General features: G+C 43.0%; 1 protein-coding gene across 1 annotated transcript; it reads left to right on the forward strand.

Annotated features, from left to right (window-relative positions):
* Nucleotides 1–63: 63 nt before the first annotated feature.
* Nucleotides 64–20,128, forward strand: GCM1 (glial cells missing transcription factor 1). The gene is made up of 6 exons (XM_059937425.1): nt 64–129; nt 2,856–3,067; nt 14,283–14,535; nt 15,532–15,644; nt 17,246–17,374; nt 19,279–20,128. The coding sequence occupies exons 2-6, from the start codon at nt 2,993–2,995 to the stop codon at nt 20,011–20,013; spliced, it is 1,305 nt and encodes a 434-aa protein (XP_059793408.1). The 5' UTR covers nt 64–129; nt 2,856–2,992; the 3' UTR covers nt 20,014–20,128.
* Nucleotides 20,129–21,172: the final 1,044 nt, after the last annotated feature.

Genomic DNA, 21,172 nt, shown 5'->3' on the forward strand with positions numbered 1-21,172 from the left:
TAGTGTACCTTGACCTGGATTAGGGAACAGCAGCTTCTGCATAGAAAATGACCAGAGCTTGCTGGGACCTGAACCAGAGATGAGATTTTTATGACACAGTTTTGTCTACATCTCCGTAAGAAGTCAGAGGTAAGGAAACCATTACAAAGTTTCAGTTGTAAGATAAAAAAAAACATGGGGAAGTAATATACAGCATAGGGAATATAGTCAATAATATTGTAATAACTGCATATGGTGACAGACGGTAACCTGTGATGATCATTTTGTGATGTTTAAAAATATCGAATCACTACGTTGTACACCTGAAACTAATATTGTAAATCAGTTATACATCAATTTAAAAAAAAAAAGGTAAAGAAGCCAGAAATCCTGAGGAGAGACAAATGTAAGGGATGTGATAATGGCCACCTCATTTCTACAGGGTTTCATTTGTTCTGGTCAGTTTTCTGTAGAAATAATGAAACTTGAACAAGTTTCAAGCTTGGCCCAAGTTGCTTTGAAAAAAGAAAGTCTTGACAAATGGAATTTTTTAATCCTAGAGGAAAACTGAATTGGCTTGTTTATGTTTTAAAGGCTGCAAACCGTCTTTTCTTCTCGCCTGTGTTTTGGTCTTAACTTTCAGAGAAATATTAAGTTCATGTTCATTCATTTGGCAAGAATTTATATCAGAAAAAAACTGAGAAAGCAATGTAGTTTTCCTACAGCAGGATTTTGATTCCCCTTCCCTTAATTTAAAAACAAAAGAATTATATCTATTTACATTGCCTAGGCTTAAAACAATGTCTTTGATTTTTTGAAATGTGAATCCTGTTATTCAAGGTTTTTTAAAAAGGTCAACCTGTTCCAGTTAGCTGTAACAAATTTTAGACCATCCAAGTTACTGTTGTTAATGTTAAAGAAGTACATAAAACCGTTGCTATCACATTTATCCTTGATATTTGCATCTAATATACTTGTTTAAGTCTGAATTAAAGTCAATCTATGGCATCATTTCTTCAGTAACTTAGTGTTTATTTGCCAAACATAGAATTTGATTTAAAACTCAATGGGGATTTAATCTTGCACATCAGTGTTTGAACTGTGGGGCAGGGGTTTCATCTTTTTGAGTCTTGGACCACTAAGTTGTAGGTGAGTGTGGGTAGTTGCATTAGGGAAGGAAGAGACTCCTATTAGATTGTCATTTAGTGGCCAAGAACTTCATTTATATGTTCAGGTCAACAGTCTTCTATATCCATACACTTTCCCTCAGTACATCTCAGTGAGTGACAGGTATTAGGGTTACATAAAGCTAAATAACTGAGGAACAGAGTGCATGGGACTTCCTAAGGTTGAGACTATTAAACTAACTTGTGGTTTGAGTGACTATTAAGTAGTTCCATGTAACATCATTATGGCCCTTGTTTTTACTAGCGCACCAGCGAATGGAAATGTCACACATGTAAACGTGTTTTACTTCATATTCTGTTAACAAGCACATTTCATCTCAAAATGATTGTCTTTTTTTTCCCCCAGAGTTGAACACTTTAAATTTCTTTCCTTCTTTTTTTTTTTTCCTTTTCTTTTCTTTTTTTCTTTTACTTTTCTTTCTTTTTTTTGGTGGGGGATAAATCCCCTTTAACCAATTATAACTAGAAACTAGTATTTCTCATGGGGCAAAAAAACACAGTTTGCACAAACATTTTTGAACATCTATTGTTTATACAATACAATTTAATCAGAGTAAAGTCAGACAGGATTTTCTTGTAGGGGGCAGGGAAGAGTGAGATTGCTAAAGATAAAGCCAGAAAGTCTTGAAGGGTGCTTTGAATTAAACAAAGTTGAGAAACACTATTTTAGAGCAATAGTTCTCAAACAGTTTTTACCCCCAGGGGACATTTGGCAATGTCTGGAGATATTTTTTAACAAGGAGGGGTGGGTTGCTACTGACACCTAATGGACAGAGACCAAGGATGCTGCCGAACATCCTACAATGCACAAGGTAACCTCCACAACAAAGAGTTATCGGGGGCTTCCCTGGTGGCGCAGTGGTTGAGAGTCTGCCTGCCAATGCAGGGGACACGGGTTCGATCCCTGGTCCGGGAGAATCCCACATGCCGCGAAGCGGCTGGGCCTGTGGGCCACAACTGCTGAGCCTGCGCGTCTGGAGCCTGTGCTCCGCAGCGGGAGAGGCTGCGATAGTGAGAGGCCCGCGCACTGCGATGAAGAGTGGACCCCGCTTGCCGCGACTGGAAAAAGCCCTCGCACAGAAACGAAGACCCAACACAGCCATAAAAATAAATAAATAAATAATTAATTAAAAAAAAAAAAAAAGAGTTATCGGGTTTGAAATGTCAATATCGCCAAGGTTTTGGAGGAGTCTAATTATCATTTGATAATATTTGAAGATATAAAATACATACTGGATTGTTAATCTCTATGGAAATTTAGATTTTAAAAAAGACTTCTAGACACATCTGGTTGTGATGTTCCCTTCTTGTAACACACCCCAGGTTAGCTAATTTATGAAGGTGTATCCATGGAAACAACTCTAAGCCAGCTATCCCTCCTGCCCCAACACAGGTACATGGAGGAAATGGTTTTAACCATTGGCTACAGGTGACAACGGTCCTTACTAAGGCCTTCCTGCTTGGGGCTAGCAATGAGGAAGGAAGCCTAAATCTGAGAGTGAAAGTGATGATCTTCTTCTGATTTCCCATGGTCAAGCTTTATTTCAGCAAGGTCACTAATGGCTCCTGCATTTTGTTTTTGTTTGTATGTTGGTGCTCGCCAAAATATCAATGAAACAGCCTTTTCTGGCAGATGAGCACTGATTTTTATCTCTTTAATGGTCAGTATTACTGTCATTTATTTTTTAGTGTCAGAAAACAGTCTCCTGGTCTAAACTGCCTGGGTGGACTAATCCAACCGTGTTAAGAGCCTTCGAGAGCAAAATTCTCAAGCACTCCTGAGGGCAGTTGGATAGACGGAAACCTGTGGGCGACACGACTTTATCATGGAACTTGAGAACGTTGATTCTGAGGACAAAGAGACACTAAGCTGGGATATTAATGATATGAAACTGCCACAGGTATGTACTTGCTGTAACACCGCCTTCAGCCTTTGGCTGTGAGGCCTTGACCGGTAACTTGCTAAGACCAGGAAGGAACTTGGTGAGGGTCCCAGCTGGGTAAACACCTCTCCTCCAGAGCTTCAGCTGGGCATCTGACTGAGGACTTTTAAGAGGAGGTGCTAAGATCTATGATTTGAGCAAGACCTTACCAACCAGACTCACCCAGTTACAGACTGCAGCAAAGAAAACGTTACTTCCCTTCTCTTTCAAAGTTGACTTGGCTCAGATGGCACCCGCCTGCTAGCTAGTAAAATAAAATCCACACTGATGTGTTTGTCCGTAGATCGACTCTCTGTAATGCACAAGCTACCTTACTTGCTATAGTCATGGGTTTAACCTAAATCTGTCACTGGAATGTCCCAGTAAGAGTGCTCTTCTAGAACTTTTGTAACTAGTACACAGTCCACAGACACAGGGCTCCTCTCCAACTACAGAGTGACTTTCATTTCATGTTTTCTTTGCTTTATCTTTGGCAATTGACTTTTTTTTTTTTTCTTTTTGGCTACCTCTGGTCTTAGTTGCGGCGTATGGGCTTTTCGTTGTGGTGCGAGGGCTTCTCTCTAGTTGTGGCATGTGGGTTTTCTCTAAGTTGTGGTGCGAGGGCTCCAGAGCATGTGGGCTCTGTAGTTTGCGGTACACAGGCTCTCTAGTTGAGGCTCGCGAGCTCAGTAGTTGTGGTGCCCGGGCTTAGTTGCCCCAAGACATGTGGGATCTTAGTTCCCCAACCAGGAACTGAAACCCCGGCAGTGAAAGCGCCGAGTCCTAACCACTGGTCTGACAGGGAATTCCCAACATTAGTTGTTTAAAACTGACATTCTTGACCTCCCTTTTTGGCCTTTCTTCCAGTGAAGAATGTTTTCACTGGAAATTGTTGGGAAAGGTGGCTGGGAAAGCTAAGACTGGGAGACCACCAGTACCATCTAGTGAAAGGTCAAGCTCATCTGCCTGATTCTGGGGAACAAGAAACTTGAATTATCCCAAGCAGGGGAGAGGGAATGGAGATTCCACAGTCTTGATTTATAATCATTCCAGATTTCACGCTAATGAAGGCTTCCAGATCATTCCAAATTTCACTCTAGTGAAGTGTTTCTTTTATAATTTTTTTTTTTTTTTTTTTTTTTTTGGCCAAGCCCTGCGGCATGCAGGATCTTAGTTCTCTGACCAGGGAATGAACCTGTGCCCCCTGCCATGGAAGCACAGTCTTAACCGCTGGACCACCAGGGAAGTCACCAAAGTGTTTCTTTTGTTTCTTTTTATGTTTACCCTTAAATCTCCTCCTGTATTATCTCCCGGTAGGTCTTAGAAAAGCTGGGAAGCACCAAGTATGCCCTACTTTCCATCCATTTAAGGATGGTTCAATACACCACAGCTAAATCACGCAATTATCTATTTTAAGGATTTATCTTTGTAGTTGCTTGTAATTGATTTACAATAGTTGTAGCTGTTTTAGAGGAAACTTTAAGGTAAATTTTATAAATTTATTTATTTATTTATTTATCTTTGGCTGTGTTGGGTCTTCGTTTCCGTGCGAGGGCCTTCTCTAGTTGCGGCGAGTGGGGGCCACTCTTCATCGTGGTGCGCAGGCCTCTCACTGTCGCGGCCTCTCTTGTTGTGGAGCACAGGCTCCAGACGCGCAGGCTCAGTAGTTGTGGCTCACGGGCCTAGCTGCTCTGCGGCATGTGGGATCTTCCCAGACCAGGGCTCGAACCCGTGTCCCCTGCATTGGCAGGCAGATTCTCAACCACTGCGCCACCAGGGAAGCCCCTAAGGTAAATTTTAATTACTCCTGGCTCAGGGACCCATATTCCTAATTCATGATTGCAGCTCTCAAATAGAGAAGATGGGCATCCTCAAAAACAAGAGTTGAAGGAAGCAGGTACATAGATGATTTTGCAAAGTCACATCGTAGAGCAGGAGCTTTAATGGGGCCTAAGAACCCTCTGAAATGGCGGGCAACACTGTACTAAGGTTTATTTTTTCTGGGACAGAGGATTCATATCATTCATCAAATCTGTAGACAAAAGGAAGAAACACTTCCCTGGAGGGGATCTCAGGGATCATAAAAGTTCATGTTCCAACATGAATTTTCCAAAACTCAAGCATTCTCAGCTACCCAAGACATTAAAATGAGACATTTACAATAAAAATACACATTCAATTTTGGAAGTATATCATTTTTAGTTCGTAGAAAAAGTTTGATTGTTCGTGGAAATAGGTAAGTGCCCTTCAATTTGTTAAATATGCCAGGGAAATGATTAAAAGAGCAAAATATTCCTTAGTATTTTCTGAGCAGAGTCAACACCATGCTTATCTGGGTTTATGCTGGCTTTGGAATCGTATCAAGACCTAGCTGAGGTGAAAAATAAAAGGACGGATTTCCAAGCACAGTAGATTTTATACTTCAAGAGTGTTTCTGAAGGCAGAGTGGTGTATGGTGAGAAGAACAGGGCTAGGAGACCAAGTCCTGGCTTTGAAATCCAGTCCTGCCTCTTTTTATTTGTAGAATTTCGCAGGGTGGTTTAGCCTTTCTGAGGCTCCCTTTCCTCTTCTGATAATGAAGTGCTTGCACTAAATAGTCTCTTACGGACCCTTTTAGTTCTAAGAGTCTAGGATTCGGTGACCTGAGATTTGGAAGACGGCCTGCACCCTAGAATGGGGGCCGGGTGCCATCCACAGGGCCTGGCACGTGTTAAACACAAACGCCGAATATGAAATTCACGAATGATTGGCTCTATGGTTTATCATCTGTGTGACTCTAAACAAACCTATTTTCTTAAGTCTTCGTTACTTCCTCCGTAAAATGAAAATAGTAATTCCTTAGATACCCTTCCTAAGCTGTTTAGAACAAATGTGTTCCCAAAATGTGTTCTGTAGTGTGTAAGTTACAAGGAATTTTGATGGATGCTTGCTGTGAAGGAAGAAAAGGACTAAGTTCAACAAAGTTAAGCCAATTTTTTTTTTTTTTTTTTTTTTTTTGGCCACACCGTGCGTCATGCACGATCTTAGTTCTGACCAGGGATCGAACCCATGCCCCCTGCAGTGGAAGCGCAGAGTCCTAACCACTGGACTGCCAGGGAAGTCCCTAAGCCAATTTCTCTACTGTAGACATGGTGCCTTTCTTACTGCACTGGCGGCTCTCCCAAGGGGAAGCTGTTGGCATTGTTGCCCTAACATAGTTTTGACCACAGAGCCCTTTTTTCATGGAGCCCCTTAGGCGATGAGTGTGCCTCAGACCATCTGTTTGAGCATTAGAACATATGTTTTAAAGGATTGCATCTATAATAGCATGCACTGGCTTATTACTATTATACATTTCCCCAATTTCATTCTCTTTCCCACTCATATGAAGAATTTACAGTTTATTGTTCATATTTGTATATTCTTGCCAGGATTCCTGCAAATTCCTGTAGCTTGTAGACAAATTCCTTTCTTATTAATCCACCCACCTGCTTCAAGTTTTGAGATGGTTACCTGAGTGCTCACTGCATCTTTTGGTCCTGGGAACTCCATAGCCCTTTATACATCCCAGATAGATCAAGATCTATGGGTTAATTTTTGGCAACAGTGAACGATGACATCCTTATCAGGATAGCAGAGATTTCTGAGTGACGGGGATGTGCAAGACACCATAGCAGGCTCAGGGATACAGGGGCCTGTTAAGCTATGTTAACTTTCAGGGAAGGGCTCATGATCTTCTGGGCCAGTGGAGCAAGATCAGTGTCCAAACAGAGAATCGATGCCGTATAGAAAAATGCCAGAGGCGCTGAAAAAGGACATATGTAATCCAGCATGACTCAGGCATGGGGAGCAAGGCAGAACATCTGGCAAAAGGCTCTCTGGACAAGTACATTGTAAAAGGTGAGAGGATTAGGGCAGGTGAAGATAAGATAATCCAGTCTGAGTAGAGCACTTTGAAGACTGTTCAAAGGCTACATATGGGGAAGCTGTGCACAGACATTCAGCAAGGGGATCTGGGAGGATACCGTGTGAAAGGTGGTTTGGACGTGGGCTATCCTAAGATGATTCAGTTATTTTATTTCACTTCATTTTTAAAAATTTTTTTAAAGCGTTCTTTTTTAAAAAAAAAATTTTTTATTTATTTAATTATTTGGCTGTCCCAGGTCTTAGTTGTGGCGCACGGGATCTTCAATCTTCACCTTCAATCTTCGATGCGGCATACAAACTCTTAGTTGCCGCCTGTGGGATCTGGTTCCCTGACCAGAGATCGAACCTGGGCCCCCTGCATTGGGAGCATGGAGCCTTAGCCACTGGACCACCGAGGAAGTCCCAATTCAGTTTTTTTTTTTTTTTTTTAAAGGCAGTGGGAAGCCGTTAGGCTTGTTGAGCTGGAAAGCATCATGATCAGATCTAGGGCTTGGATGGTCTCTTGCTCTCACTAAATCATCCCTCCCTGGATTTGTTTCATGTGTTCTTCTCCCTTCTTTAAGCTGCATGTATGTCCTTATAAATCTTCATTCACTCATTTCTGATCACGTGTCTAGCTTCTGGTTATTTTGATACCACTCCTCCTTTATCCAGCCTCCACGGAGTCAGCCCAGAACTGCAGGCACTTAACTTACTCAAAACCATCATTGATAAAAGCCTCTTTATTCCAGACTAATGTAATACACCAATTTTGCTTTCCCTTCCTATTCCATTAAACTACATTTGCATTTTAAAAGTCCAAATATAATTGCTTTAGGGTTTGCTTGGTCCAAGCAGCAAATGTCTGGGGTTGGGTTAGTCTTACCTTTATTAAAAATGTTCACTACATGGTTCATTACATGGATACTTCTTATTAATACTGATTGTTAATACTTGGGAGCCATGAACCCCTAAGAAATTTATTTATTTTTTTCCTGATTGAAAATCAGGAAGAAAACCAATTCCTTTTTCCCCTAAATAGTACCCACTGAGCAGGGAGATGGTAGCAGCCACTCTGCTCCCAGCACCTGCCAGGTTCTCTGAGTTCCAATAGCCCCACAGCAGACAAACACCCCGAATCATTCTGTTCATGAACATGAGCAGTTTCCAGATGAAACCCATGACCAAAGCCACACCAAGCCATTAACTCACACAATTCCAAGGTTTAAGTATACTTTTTGCAGAGAAAACCTAAAACTATACATAGGCTCAACATAAATACAGGGCCACCTGAAGCCTGGAGAATCAACCCCAAAGAGGCCACGTCTCTGATGAGTTCATTCCTGGACCATGATTTTAACCAGTACAACTTCCTTTGCCTCAATCTTATGAGCAGAGGTGAATCTTTGAGCTTGTACTGTGAATCTGTGTGGATAAATGTAATCAGGACAAGCTAGTTGTAATCAGATGTGTCTTGGCGCTAGGGAGCTAAGGGATAAACCAGATTCTGGATTTCTGGTCAATTATTATCTGACTGCATGATCAGGTCACTTTGTTGTTAGTCTGACGGGGACACTCGTGACTTTGTCCTCTTTGTCCAGCATTGTCCTTGATCTCAAGGTCATTTGAACTCCCTGGGACAGTTCCAAGTATATGGACCCCGTGGTCATTGGGTCCCCCCATTTTTGGGACCAGAATTCTTCTTCTACCCTGTGCTTCTGGGGTCGTGGGGATGGTAACAGAAATTCTCCCTGGGTGCCTGCCAGGAGGTCCCTTGCTTAGCTGGGTGGAGTTGGAAAGGAAAGGGAGAAAAGAAAAGAGGGGGTGACAGAGTTTGAAAGCTGGGGCACTCTGTCCCACCTTAGTGTTGTCTGAACAAATAAGGAACTTTTTCTCCTGCATCTTGACCCTTTAACAAAGGTAGGAAATTGCAAGATTAGTCAAAGGAGTAATGCTTAAGTTAACTCAAAAGCATTTTGTTGATGAATTTCTCCCTTCGAAAACACTTGGAGTTGGGTTTCCAGTTGACTCAGAGAGATAAGTTCCTGAAAAGTTGAAGGTAAATCAAAATGCTGGAGGAATTTTTTTTTTCTGTATTCCATAAGTAACATCTAAATTTTTCCTCTCTCTGATTTGCTTAAACGTGTATCTGTTTGCTAGCCTGGTTTTATTTGGAGCCATTTATTTACAAGGAATTAATAAGCTATTCTTATTAAAGAAAACCTGGCAGATAATTGCTTTACATTAGAACAGATTATATTCCAAGGGAAAAATCAAATTTAATATAATAACATGATAATGTAAATATTTTTGATACCTTATTTCAGAATTTTGATTTTAATTCATTAGTTTTATATAATAATGTATATTTAATTCTTAAGTTACCCTATTAAAACTTCAAGTAGTTAAATAAATTAGAATGAAGGGAGGATGAAGGGTGCTCTGATTGCATAGGGCAGTGGTCCCCAACCCTTTTGGCACCAGGGACCGGTTTTGTGGAAGACAATTTTTCCATGGACGGCGGCTGGGGAGGGGGCGGGGGGGAGTGTGGGGATATGGTTTAGGTAGTAATGTGAGCGATGGCGAGTGATGGGGAGCGGCAGATGAAACTTTGCTCACTCGCCTGCCTCTCACCTCGTCCTGTGCGGCCCGGTTCCTAACAGGCCAAGGACCAGTACCGGTTCACGGCCTGGGGGTTGGGGACCCCTAGCGTCGAGTTTCAAAGATTTTGAGTGAGTTAGAGGATTAAGTCTCTTAGGGAAAGAAATAACATACATAAGGCACAGAAATATTCATTAAACCCCCAATGATATTACCCATGAGATTATGAAATATAAATTTGTTATATTTACGTGTTGGAGACCTTAAGAATATTCCCTTTAAATTATAAACTTCTTAACCAAGAGTAAAAACAAAGAGTTACTCATGAAAAGTTAGAAATTAAAATAAACAGAAGATCTGAAAAGAAAAAAATGTTTTGTGGGGATTTGCTAAACAAGATTAGGAAATAATTATTCTTCCTTTTAAAATTTTACTCTCTAGTGCCTTAAATTTGGGAGCTTTTCAGAGTTCCTTATCATTCATTTGACACCTGGGTTCCTTTGCATCACTGGAATCTGGGTTTTCTCATAACTGCAATGTCAAAAAATGTCAAAAATCTCACTAAGCATCCAGGTCAAAAGACTCATCATAAATAAATAGCCAAGAGAATATCTTGATGTAAATACACTTACTCCTAAGTAATTTTCTTGAGGTCATACTTTGTCAAACTTATTACTGTGTTATTAATGGAACTGGAAAACTAGGGTACCAGTGGAGGAGGTGTTGAAAAAAAAAAGCTTAACAGACCTTGGAATGTAGAACGTTTTGTGGGCTTTAAAACAAACCTCAACAATGCTAAAATAATCAAAAACACAGAATGTGTTCTCCAACTACAATGGATGCAAACTAGAAATTAATAGCAAAAGGCAACAGGAAAATCTGTAGATACATGGAAACTAAACAATATATTTCTAAATAATCCATCAAAGAGGAAACCTCAAAGGGAGATCAAAATATACATTAACCTGAGAGAGAGAGAGAGAGAAAAGACGGTGGAGCTCATTTCTTCCTCCACAGGCAGGGAGTACTTGCTTTAACTGGAGTGTTTGAGCCGCTCTCACAGGCACTGTCGTTCCTCCTGGTTGGTGAAATCTATGCCACTGACCAGCCTGAAGGGGCCCCTCACCTTTAAAACATGAAAATCTCAGCTTTCCTTCACATCCACCTCACCCTTTTCTCTGCTGCCCTGACAACTGTGCTTTGTGTTTGAAGAATTCAAATCCACAGTCCAAATTGCTAAAGGTCCATATTTTAACGTTTTAACCTACATTTTTATTATTTCAGAAGATAAAATATTATGTTTTCTGTGGCATTTCTGTGGCAGAAGACAAGAGAGCACTGTGTAGAGCTTTAGGTCAGAAGGAAGAGAAGAGAAGGGGGCGGAGGAAGGAGACAGGGCTGTCTGCGGGGTTGCCTGAGGTCTTCTCCTCACCCCGGGCATTGAGTCTCGTCCAGCTCAGAATTACCAGGCAAGTCGGGGAGAGAGGGGAAGAACTGGAAAAAACAGCTCATTCAGCATCTTGGCCTGGCCAGGCCTCTTTCCTAGACACTCGACTGTAATTGCCCGATGGACCAGAGGGGACTCCCCTAGATGCCATCCCCCTTCTCCCTGCCCTTTTCGAGCAGCATTCCCTTCCCACGCCACAGGGCAGCACCGGAGGGGCATTGTCACTGCTGTGAGAAAGAAGGTCACTAACAAGATTTGCACCAATTAAGCTTTTGTTTTATAGGGGCTTGGACTCCTGTCTTGCATTTGGCTTAACAAGGTTTAGAGCATGAAGTGACCTCTCTGGGGGGTCATCTCTGTCCTAAAAGCTGGTGGCCCTCACAACCATACTGGCTGGTGTGTGTGGCCCCAGATCCGACAGAGTAACAGCTAACACTGACGTGGAACTTGCTGTGTGCCAGGCACTGGTTTTATTTCATTTTGTTTTTAAAAATTGAAGTATAGTTGATTTACAATGTTGTGTCTGGTATACAGCAAAGTGATTCATATATATACATATATATGTGTATATATATTCTTTTTCATATTCTTTTCCATTATGGTTTATTACGGGATATTGAATACAGTTCCCTATGCCAGACACTGGGTTCTTAAAAAATATTTATTTATTTTATTTATTTATTTTATTTATATTTTGGCTGCGTCGGGTCTTAGTTGTGGCACGTGGGATCTTTCGTTGCGGCGCGCGGGTTTCTCTCTAGTTGTAGCATGTGGGTTTTCTCTCTCTAGTTGTGGCACGCAGGCTCCAGGGAATGTGGGCTCTGTACTGCAGCACACGGGCTCTCTCACTGAGGTGCACGAGCTCAGTAGTTGTGGCGCGTGGGCTTAGTTGCCCCGCGGCATGTGAGATCGTAGTTCCCCGACCAGGGATCGAACCCGCGTCCCCTGCATTGGAAGACGGATTCTTTACCACTGGACCACCAGGGAATTCCCTGTTTTTGTTTTTGTTTTCTTTTCCCCTATAGTTTATTACAAGGTATTGAATATAGTCCCCTGTGATATACAGTAGGACCTTGCTGTTTATTATATATATGGTAGTTTATATCTGCTAATCCCAAACTCCTAGTTTATCCAACCCCCCCACCTTTGGTAACCATAAATTTGTTTTCTATGTCTGTAAGTCTATTTCTGTTTTGTAAATAAGTTCATTTGTATCTTTTTTTTTTTAGATTCCACGTATAGGTGATATCATATGGTATTTGCCTTTCTCTGACTTTCTTCACTTAGTATGACAATCTCTAGGTCCATTCATGTTGCTGCAAATGACATTATTTCATTCTTTTTTATGGCTGAGTAATATTCCATTGTATAGATATACTACATCTTCTTCATCCATTCATCTGTTGATGGACACTTAGGTTGCTTCCATGTCTTGGCTGTTGTGAATAGCAGGCACTGCTTTGAATGCTCTGTGTGTGCTAACTCATTCAGTCTTTCTTCACAACATCCCTGCCAGGCAGGTACTCCTGTGGCCTCCATCTCACAGAGCAGGAAGTGGAGCCCTGAGAGGGAAGGAACTATTGTAAGGCCCTCACCCAGGGCCTTCACAGGCTGTGCTCTTACCAGGGGCTGGTAAGCTCTCTGTGAAGGACCAGATAGGAAATATTTTAGGCTTTGTGGACCATACAGTCTCGGCTGCAACTACTGGACTCTGCCATGGTGTGTAAATGTATCCACAGACAACACTTGAATGAACATGGCTGGGTTCCAATAAAACTTGATTTATAAAAACAGGCATTGGGCTGGATTAGGCCCATGGTCCTAGTTTTCAGACCACAACTCTTCGCTATTAACTAGTACTACCTCTCATGTACATAAAACCTCTCATTTCTATTTCCTCAGACCCACCTCAGTTCCCATGAAGTTCCGTACAAATGACAACTATCATTAACTACATAAAATTTACAGTTCACAACACATCTGCTCTCCACAGTACTTTTGTGACGCCTGTTTTATCAATGTCCCCATTTTAGAGAAGAGCAAAATTCGGCTTCAGAGACAGTCACCTGCCCCGAGTCTCATGTTACAAAGTTCTTTGGCATGTTCTAAACTTGAAATCTAACTGAAGAGACACCGATTTCCCTGAGTTGTGCTTCCATCCTAATGATGTTTGCTTTTTTTCCTTCTCAAACATCTTGTCTTTCCTTTCCTATCCTTTGCTGTGTTTCCTTGTTGGGGAAGCAAAGGAGAGGCACCCTGATCTCTCTTCCTGGAGTCTAGAATCTTCTACCATAACCTTCTAGAATCTTCTTGTTGAAAATGTTCTTATACCAAGGCTCTGGAAGCTACGGGGGGGGGGGGGGCACAGCCTAAGTTTGACTACTAGGGTGATTCTCGCCCTAAGAATCTGTCAAACACCACATCCTTTTGAGCCACAACTTCAGTGACTAACATTTATTCTGAGCTCCCTCCAGGCTAGGTGCTGTGCTAAGTAATTTTTATATATTATCCTATTTAATTCTCAGACCCACTTGAGGTAGGCAGGTCTAGTTATCCCTATTATGCAGATAAAGAAACTGAGGCACAGAAAGCCAAATAACTTATGCTATAAGGATTGAGTATCCTGTGTCTCTGCCCACTCAAAGGAGAGTTTAGTTAGCTATTCATGGGCAGGGAATTGTGCCCGTCCTGGGCAAGAACATAGACGTTTCCAGTCAAAGTAAACTCTTCCTTACCCCTCTGCCCTGTTTGAGGTGCATGAACATGAGTGTAGAGCAAAGGGGAGAAAATCTCCACGGGGAAGAAAGCGGCTCTCCAGCCTTCCACCGCGTGTCTCAGGTGGCTTTGTATAAACCCTCCGCTTTCCCAACACGGTAACCACCGCCCGGCGAGAGACATTATCTCGCTGCCCTGCCCCAGTGCCGTCCACCGTCATTGTGCAAGAGCACAATCATGTTACTGCACCCTCCAACATTCTCAGTGAAACGGTCCTCACTCTTACCACCAAAGGCTAGAGAAACATCAGTCGGGGTAGAGGGGCGGCATCACACCTCACTCTGGTCCAGGGAGCACATGTTGGGTGGACCCAGGAATCCCGTGCTCGCGGCTGTGCTGTGCGCGCTCAGACCGCCACGGCGGAGTGAAATCCAGCTCGGTCTTTGCTAAAGGTCTCGCGCCCAGCTCTCAAGCGCCAAAAGCAGCTTTAAGCACAGTGGTGTTTTCCAGCTGAAACTATAATAATATTCTCTGTGTTTTCATCAGAATGTGAAAAAGACGGACTGGTTCCAGGAGTGGCCAGATGCCTACGAGAAGCACATCTACAGCTCGGAGGACAGAAACGCGCAGCGGCACGTGAGCAGCTGGGCCATGCGCAACACCAACAACCACAACTCCCGCATCCTCAAGAAGTCCTGCCTGGGCGTGGTGGTCTGCAGCCGCGACTGCCTAGTCGCTGAGGGCCGCAAGGTCTACCTGAGGCCTGCCATCTGCGACAAGGCCCGGCAGAAGCAACAGAGTGAGTGGGGCTCCTGCCCCGAGGGGCCACGACGTCCCCGCACCTCCCAAGGGCCCATCCTTCGCACTGGAGGGCGGTGGAGACCAAGGCCGGTCCTTTAGATTATTTTAAGGAGAGCCAGCCAGCTCCCTGGGCTCCGGTATCCGTCCCAAAGATCTGCCATGCCCAGGGCACCCACCATTAACCTCCCTTGGGTTCAGACGCCTGACTCGGGGCCTCTGTTAAAAGGAAGACACATCACTTAGGGAACTAACATTAATTCACCAGCACACCCACCTAAAGTTTAAGAGGAAGTTGTGTATCACGCTTGCCACCTCACATCTTGGGGAATGGGGTCCCCAAAATGATCTCAGTGAGTGCTTTGATCTGGAGTGGGAGCCGGGACTGACTCTGAGGTTAGACTCAATTCCATGCCATTTAGGTTCATGCCATAATCACATGCTGAGATAATTCTTCATTTTGTTTGTTTATCATATTCATCAGATTGTGAAATAGATGCATTTGGCATTCCCTGTGCCTTGCCCACTTCAGACCTCAAGTTACCTCATGTTCTTTCCTTGCAATTTGTTTTCAAAACTTGCTCTCAGGGCAGGATCTGGTATCAGTCATTTACACTTTAGTGAAACTTTAGTAGCTGCGTCATGTGGTTTTGCTCCTTGACCCTTAGTTCTAATTGTGAAGTGAAAGCATTTTCTTCTGCTTCTCTACAAAGAATTTCAAGTATCAGTAAATAAGGAGGGAGGGATTTTTTTTTTTTTTTTGCTCAAAGGAGCTCTCCCCTGTCCTGTAAAATATCCCACCCTGTAGGCAGCTGCTTCCTCTACCACGTGTGAGAGTGACCTGGGCTGCTTTGGTGGTCTGGCCTCCTAGGCTCAGGGGTCATGCCCAGTGTATGGAAGCCTATAAAACTGTGCCCAGGTGAATTCTCTGCCACCCAGGAATCTGAAGTCGGCGGGGCCGCACAGACTCAGGTCACCTTCCTCTGCTCCTTTGTAGGGAAACGCTGTCCCAACTGCGATGGGCCCCTGAAGCTCATTCCCTGCCGAGGCCACGGGGGCTTTCCTGTCACTAACTTCTGGAGGCACGACGGACGCTTCATATTTTTCCAGGTTGGATTTGAGTTAGAGATTCCACTTCTCTTTAATTCAGGAACTCTTCACAGAGCACCAGCAGGAGTTTCCTCCAGGAAATGCACAGGTGGAGGGGAGCCTGCACCCTCCCTGGGGGACCCTCTGGGCGAGCAAACGTCTGTACCCCAAACCTTGAGAGAGGAGTCAGGGGCTGGAGCCCAGGACAGGGGCGGCCTCAGGCTCCGAAGGGGATGCTGCGGTCAGTAATCTACTTAGGCAAGCACTGGCCTTCCGCAGACCCAGCTCTGTAAACATGGACACGTTGCTTTACTCCCCTAAGCCCCAGCTTTCTGTAAAATGTGCTGTTAAGAAGTCCTCATGGGGGAGGTGGTAGAAACAGTGGCGTCTGACAGTTGGACTGCCTGGGTTTGAGTCCGTGCTAAACCTGCCTCTGAAAAGAAAATGTTCTGATGTGTAGGGTTTGCTAGTTTCTGGGATATAACTGTTCCCATCATGGCTGACATCAAGCCGTTTTGTTTGTTTGTTTGTTTGAAAAAGCTAATTATTTTACTATATATTCTTTCATACTAATTATACGATCATAAGATTGAACATGGGGTTTCATGGCAAAACACATTAAAAATTAATATTGAAGGTAAAAGAGAATAGAAGATTTTAAGCTTGACAGGGGTTCTCTGGAAAGATTTCTTTGGTAGAAGTGTGCAAGATGAGCTGAAATTTGTTCATTCAGTTTCTTCATCAAATATTTTTTTTAATTTTAATTTTATTGGAGTATAGTTGGTTTACAATGTTGTGTTAGTTTCAGGTGTACAGCAAAGTGTCAAGCTGTTTTTAACAACCAGCTCACAAATTCCTGAATGGCCAACAGGTGGCTTTCGGCCTGGCTGGCTCTGGCACACTTTGAATCCTACCTCCCGCACGTACTAGGGGAGGTTTCCCAGGTGGTATAACCCCTCCACGCCTCCTGGTGAGGATGATAATGGTATAGCCCTCACAGCCTTGTGCCGAAGGTTCAGGGAGAAAGTATGTAATCAGTATTACTTGTCATCACTATGAATGTGACTTGGCCAGGCTGGGGAGAGGCACCACGCAAGGAAGGAGTATCGTCAGCAAAGGCAGATGGGCAAGCAGGAGAGTGCATGGTGGGCTTGGGAGGATCTTAAAAGGATGCTCCACCGGGGGGAAAGGGCGGGTGGTGGGATGAACTGGGAGATACGTATATCTCCATATACATATCTCCCATATATATTGACATATATACGCTATTTTTTTATACTATTGATACTATGTATAAAGTAGATAACTAATAAGAACCTATTGTATAGCACAGGGAACTCTACTCAATGCACTGTGGTGACCTAAATGGGAAGGAAATCCAGAAAAGTGGGGATATATATATACATATAGCTGATTCACTTTGCTGTACGGTAGAAACTAACACAACATTGTAAAGCCGCTATACTCCAATAAAAATTAATTAAAACAAAAAAAAGGTTGCTCCAATCTTGTCTTAGTAGTCAACTGCAGCAATACCCAGTCCGATGGCAGGGCACAGGATAAAGCTTTACACACCGTGAAGTGCATCTAGTTATTTATTTCACCGCTTCATCTCCTCTAAGTCAAAGGGAGAGCATGATCATCCAAAGCCAGAAACCAAATTGGAAGCCGAGGCCAGAAGAGCAATGAAGAAAACGCACTCGGCATCTTCCTCTGTCTCCTCGAAGCTGAAACAGGGCCCACAGATAAAGGTAACCTTGCCCCATGCAGCTTCAAAACGTACGACGACTTGCCACCCCTGTGGTGGCGGCAGTAAATTTCCCTGTCCCTTACCTACAAATGAAGCCGAAAATCACATACCTTCAGGCTCACCTGTGAGTCAGCCTCTGCCAAAGAAACTGAATCTGCGGGTTTCCTCTTAATTTCTACCATCTTTGTAGCATGCCCTCAACTGTAAAGTCCATAGAATTTCAGAATCATCTTCCCTACTACAATTTAAAAGAGACTCAAATTAGTACTTAACCTATGTTTGGCACTCTGTATTTCTTTTTTTTTTTTAACATCTTTATTGGAGTATAATTGCTTTACAATGGTGTGTTAGTTTCTGCTTTATAACAAAGTGAATCAGTTATACATATACATATGTTCCCATATCTCTTCCCTCTTGCGTCTCCCTCCCTCCCACCCTCCCTATCCCACCCCTCTAGGTGGTCACAAAGCACCGAGCTGATCTCCCTGTGCTATGCGGCTGCTTCCCATTAGCTATCCATTTTACATTTGGTAGTGTATATATGTCCATGCCACTCTTTCACTTCGTCCCAGCTTATCCTTCCCCCTCCCCATATCCTCAAGTCCATTCTCTAGTAGGTCTGTCTTTATTCCCGTCTTACCCCTAGGTTCTTCATGACCTTTTTTTTTTTTTCTTAGATTCCATATATATGTGTTAGCATACGGTATTTGTTTTTCTCTTTCTGACTTATTCACTCTGTATGACAGACTCTAGGTCCATCCACCTCACTACAAATAACTCAATCACTCTGTATTTCTGATAGAACCAAAATGAAATGATCTGCACAAACTATGAGCCCCGTGCTTTTTCATTCTTCCCTAAAGCAGATGATTCCTTAGCGCACTCCACCGAGGTGAAATACCCAGGCAGTTTCTGGAAACAGTGTTCATCCAGGGATGCGGGGGTGGAGGCTTCTTCCCGCAGTCAAACTGTGATGTGAAGTTCATGGCTTTGTGGGTGTCATACTGTAGGTTTGTGGGTTTGTCTGCTTAATAGTGTTACTATTTCCTATACTTTTTCTACTGTCCAGTGTTCCACATTTCAGGAGTACAGAAATGAAGCCAGTCCAGCCCTGGAGGCTCTAAAGTACCTTAAGAAAAAAAATTGTAATCTGAGTCTGTTGTAGGGAAATAGGAGCCCCTGAATCCTAATGACTGGTCTTATCCCATCTCCCAGCCCTGGGAGAAGTTGAAGGGTATTTCCTCCCGCTCACCCTACCTGGTCACAGTCTCTCCAACCCCATTGGTCGATAGTTTTACCTAAACAAGAGGATAACTTAATTCTCAACCAGATTCTTTTCTTGCGATTAACTGGAGGACAATATAATTTCTCCATTGATAAAAATAAATTGACCACCTCATATTCCAGAGATCTACAATTTAACAAAATGAGTTCAAAGTCTCTTGAGAAAAAAAAATAAGCCCTGGTCTCATGGAATCCACACAGCACTAAAAAATAGAAAAGTCAAGGAGGGAAATGAGGTTCCCCTGAGAGTTATACTGAGGATAAGCTAAAACTTTGAAGCTGTGGTTTGATTTTTCTTAAATAGCCCCTTACAAGTTTCTCACAGAGTCAGTTAGGATACCAGACTTGCGTTTGAGGGGAAACATTTTAAACACACTCCTGTCTGAGTAAAGGGCAATTCGTCCCTTCCTGGTTGGTCAGATTTCAAACGGAAATGGCAGCAGCCTTTAGTTCTTGCAGGCCTTGGGTGCTTGTGCAAAGCCCTGTGTGTGTTTGTGCTTCAAGTATGCAAGGAATGAAGAAAATCTGCAGAGCACTTCTTTGTGCAGGGTCACTCGTGGGTGTCTGGGGTAGTTAGGTCAGTTTAACTTATTAACATGAGCTTTTCTCTTTCCTCTCCAGCCTCTTCCAGGTGAAACACAAAGTTGGGAAAGTTTAACTTGGTCTTTCCAGGAAGGTGTCCAATCGCCTGGTAGTTACAGTGGACATTTAATAGGTAACATTCCCCAGCAGAAGGCACTGAATGATGGCTCATCCTCCTCTGAGAGTTATGGTTTGGGGAGAACCTCTGACCCCAGAAACCCCACTCCCACCTTGGGCCCCACTCAGCTCTACGAGAAATGCGATTTATCCAATAGTCGGGTCTCCAGCAGCCAGGACCTGCTTCAGCCTCCTGCCTCTGGAGTCTTCTCTGATTACAGTGATCTGCAAACATGGAATAAGAATGTTGCTTTGGGGAGAAATCCTTCCAATGACAACAGTTGTCCCAGTTACCCTTTTCCTCTGACCAGCTGGCCTTACGACTTCTCCCCTTCCCAGAGCTCTTCAGAACCCTTTCTCCAGCAGATTCCCATGGAACCACCAGCAGCCAAAACTAGCTGTCACCCCTTCTGGCCAAATCAAGGGGGTGAACTTTATGAAGAGAAGGTGCATGTGGATTTTAACAGCTACCACCCTTCCACCACTTGCCATTCACCTCAGGAAGACCCCTTTCTCCTCACCTACACCTCTCAGCCCCATCATCAATATTCTCTGCCTGGCAAGAGCAGCAAATGGGATTTTGATGAAGAAATGAGGTACATGGGTTTGGATCACTGCAACAACGAAATGCTTCTAAACCTCTGTCCTTTAAGATGATCCAAGTCGGGAGCCTTGTGCACTGCCAGTGGAAACGTCATTTCGTGCAGCCACTGTGGAAAACAGTATGGAGGTTCCTCAAAAAATTAAAAGTAGAACTACCATATGATCCAGCAATCCCACTTCTAGGTATATATCTGAAGGAAATGAAATCACTATCCCGAAGAGTTATCTGCGCCACCATGTTCATTGCAGCATTATTTACAATAGCCAAGACATGGAAACAACCTAAGACAGATGAATGGATAAAGACAATGTGGTGTGTATATATACACACAATGAAATACTACTGAGCCATAAAAAAACAGGAATCACGTCATTTACAACAACACGGATGGACCTTGAGGGCATTATGCTAAGTGAAATAAATCAGAGAAGGAAAGACAAATACTGTATGAACTCGCTTACATGTGGAAAATTTAAAAACCCAAACTCATAGAAATAGAGATCAGATTTGTGGTTGCCAGAGGCGGAGGGTGATGGGTGGGAGAACTGGGTGAAAGTGATCAAAAGGTAGAAACTTCCAGTTTTAGATAAATAAGTTCTGGAGATGTAATGTACAGCATGGTGACTATGGTTAACAACACCGTATTGTATATTTGAAAGTTAAGAAGAGAATAGATCTTAAAAGTTCTCATTACAAGGAAAACAAATATAACCGTGTGGCGATGGATTAACCACTCTTATTGTGGTAAACATTTTGCAGTATATGCATATATCAGGGCATTATGTTGTACACCTTAAACTTATACAAGGTTATATGTCAATGATATCTCAATAAAATTATATCTCAGTAAAACTGGGGGAGAAAAATGACCGAAATCTTTTATAGCCACTTAAAAAGCTGTTTTGGGAAATGGCTGAATTTCTTTAGGAAATGGTTTTCAAAAGGTAACCACAGATAAATCAGAATCATGACAACAAGCAGAAGGCAAGACTTCTCTCTTCACACAGGTGATCTGTTGGCCTGTCCTCCTCCTCTCTAGTACTATAAGGGTACTAGAAGTACTAGAGTACTAGAAGTACTAGAAGTACTAGAGTACTCCTCAGGAGTACTAGAATACTGGAATACTGGAACACTGGAACACTCCTCGGGAGTACTAGAGTCTAGTACTAGTACTAGAGTACTCCTCAGGAGTGCTAGAGTACTAGGACAGTT

This window comes from Balaenoptera ricei, chromosome 11 (assembly GCF_028023285.1).
Source record: "Balaenoptera ricei isolate mBalRic1 chromosome 11, mBalRic1.hap2, whole genome shotgun sequence".
NCBI lineage: Eukaryota > Metazoa > Chordata > Mammalia > Artiodactyla > Balaenopteridae > Balaenoptera > Balaenoptera ricei.

Bases quoted from the DNA above. Each gene is read 5' to 3' on its own strand.
- GCM1 (XM_059937425.1), top strand. From the start codon at position 2,993: ATGGAACTTGAGAACGTTGATTCTGAGGACAAAGAGACACTAAGCTGG. The intron at 14,536-15,531 runs GTGAGTGGGGCT...GCTCCTTTGTAG, and splicing joins GGCCCGGCAGAAGCAACAGA to GGAAACGCTGTCCCAACTGC. The intron at 17,375-19,278 runs GTAACCTTGCCC...TTTCCTCTCCAG, and splicing joins AACAGGGCCCACAGATAAAG to CCTCTTCCAGGTGAAACACA.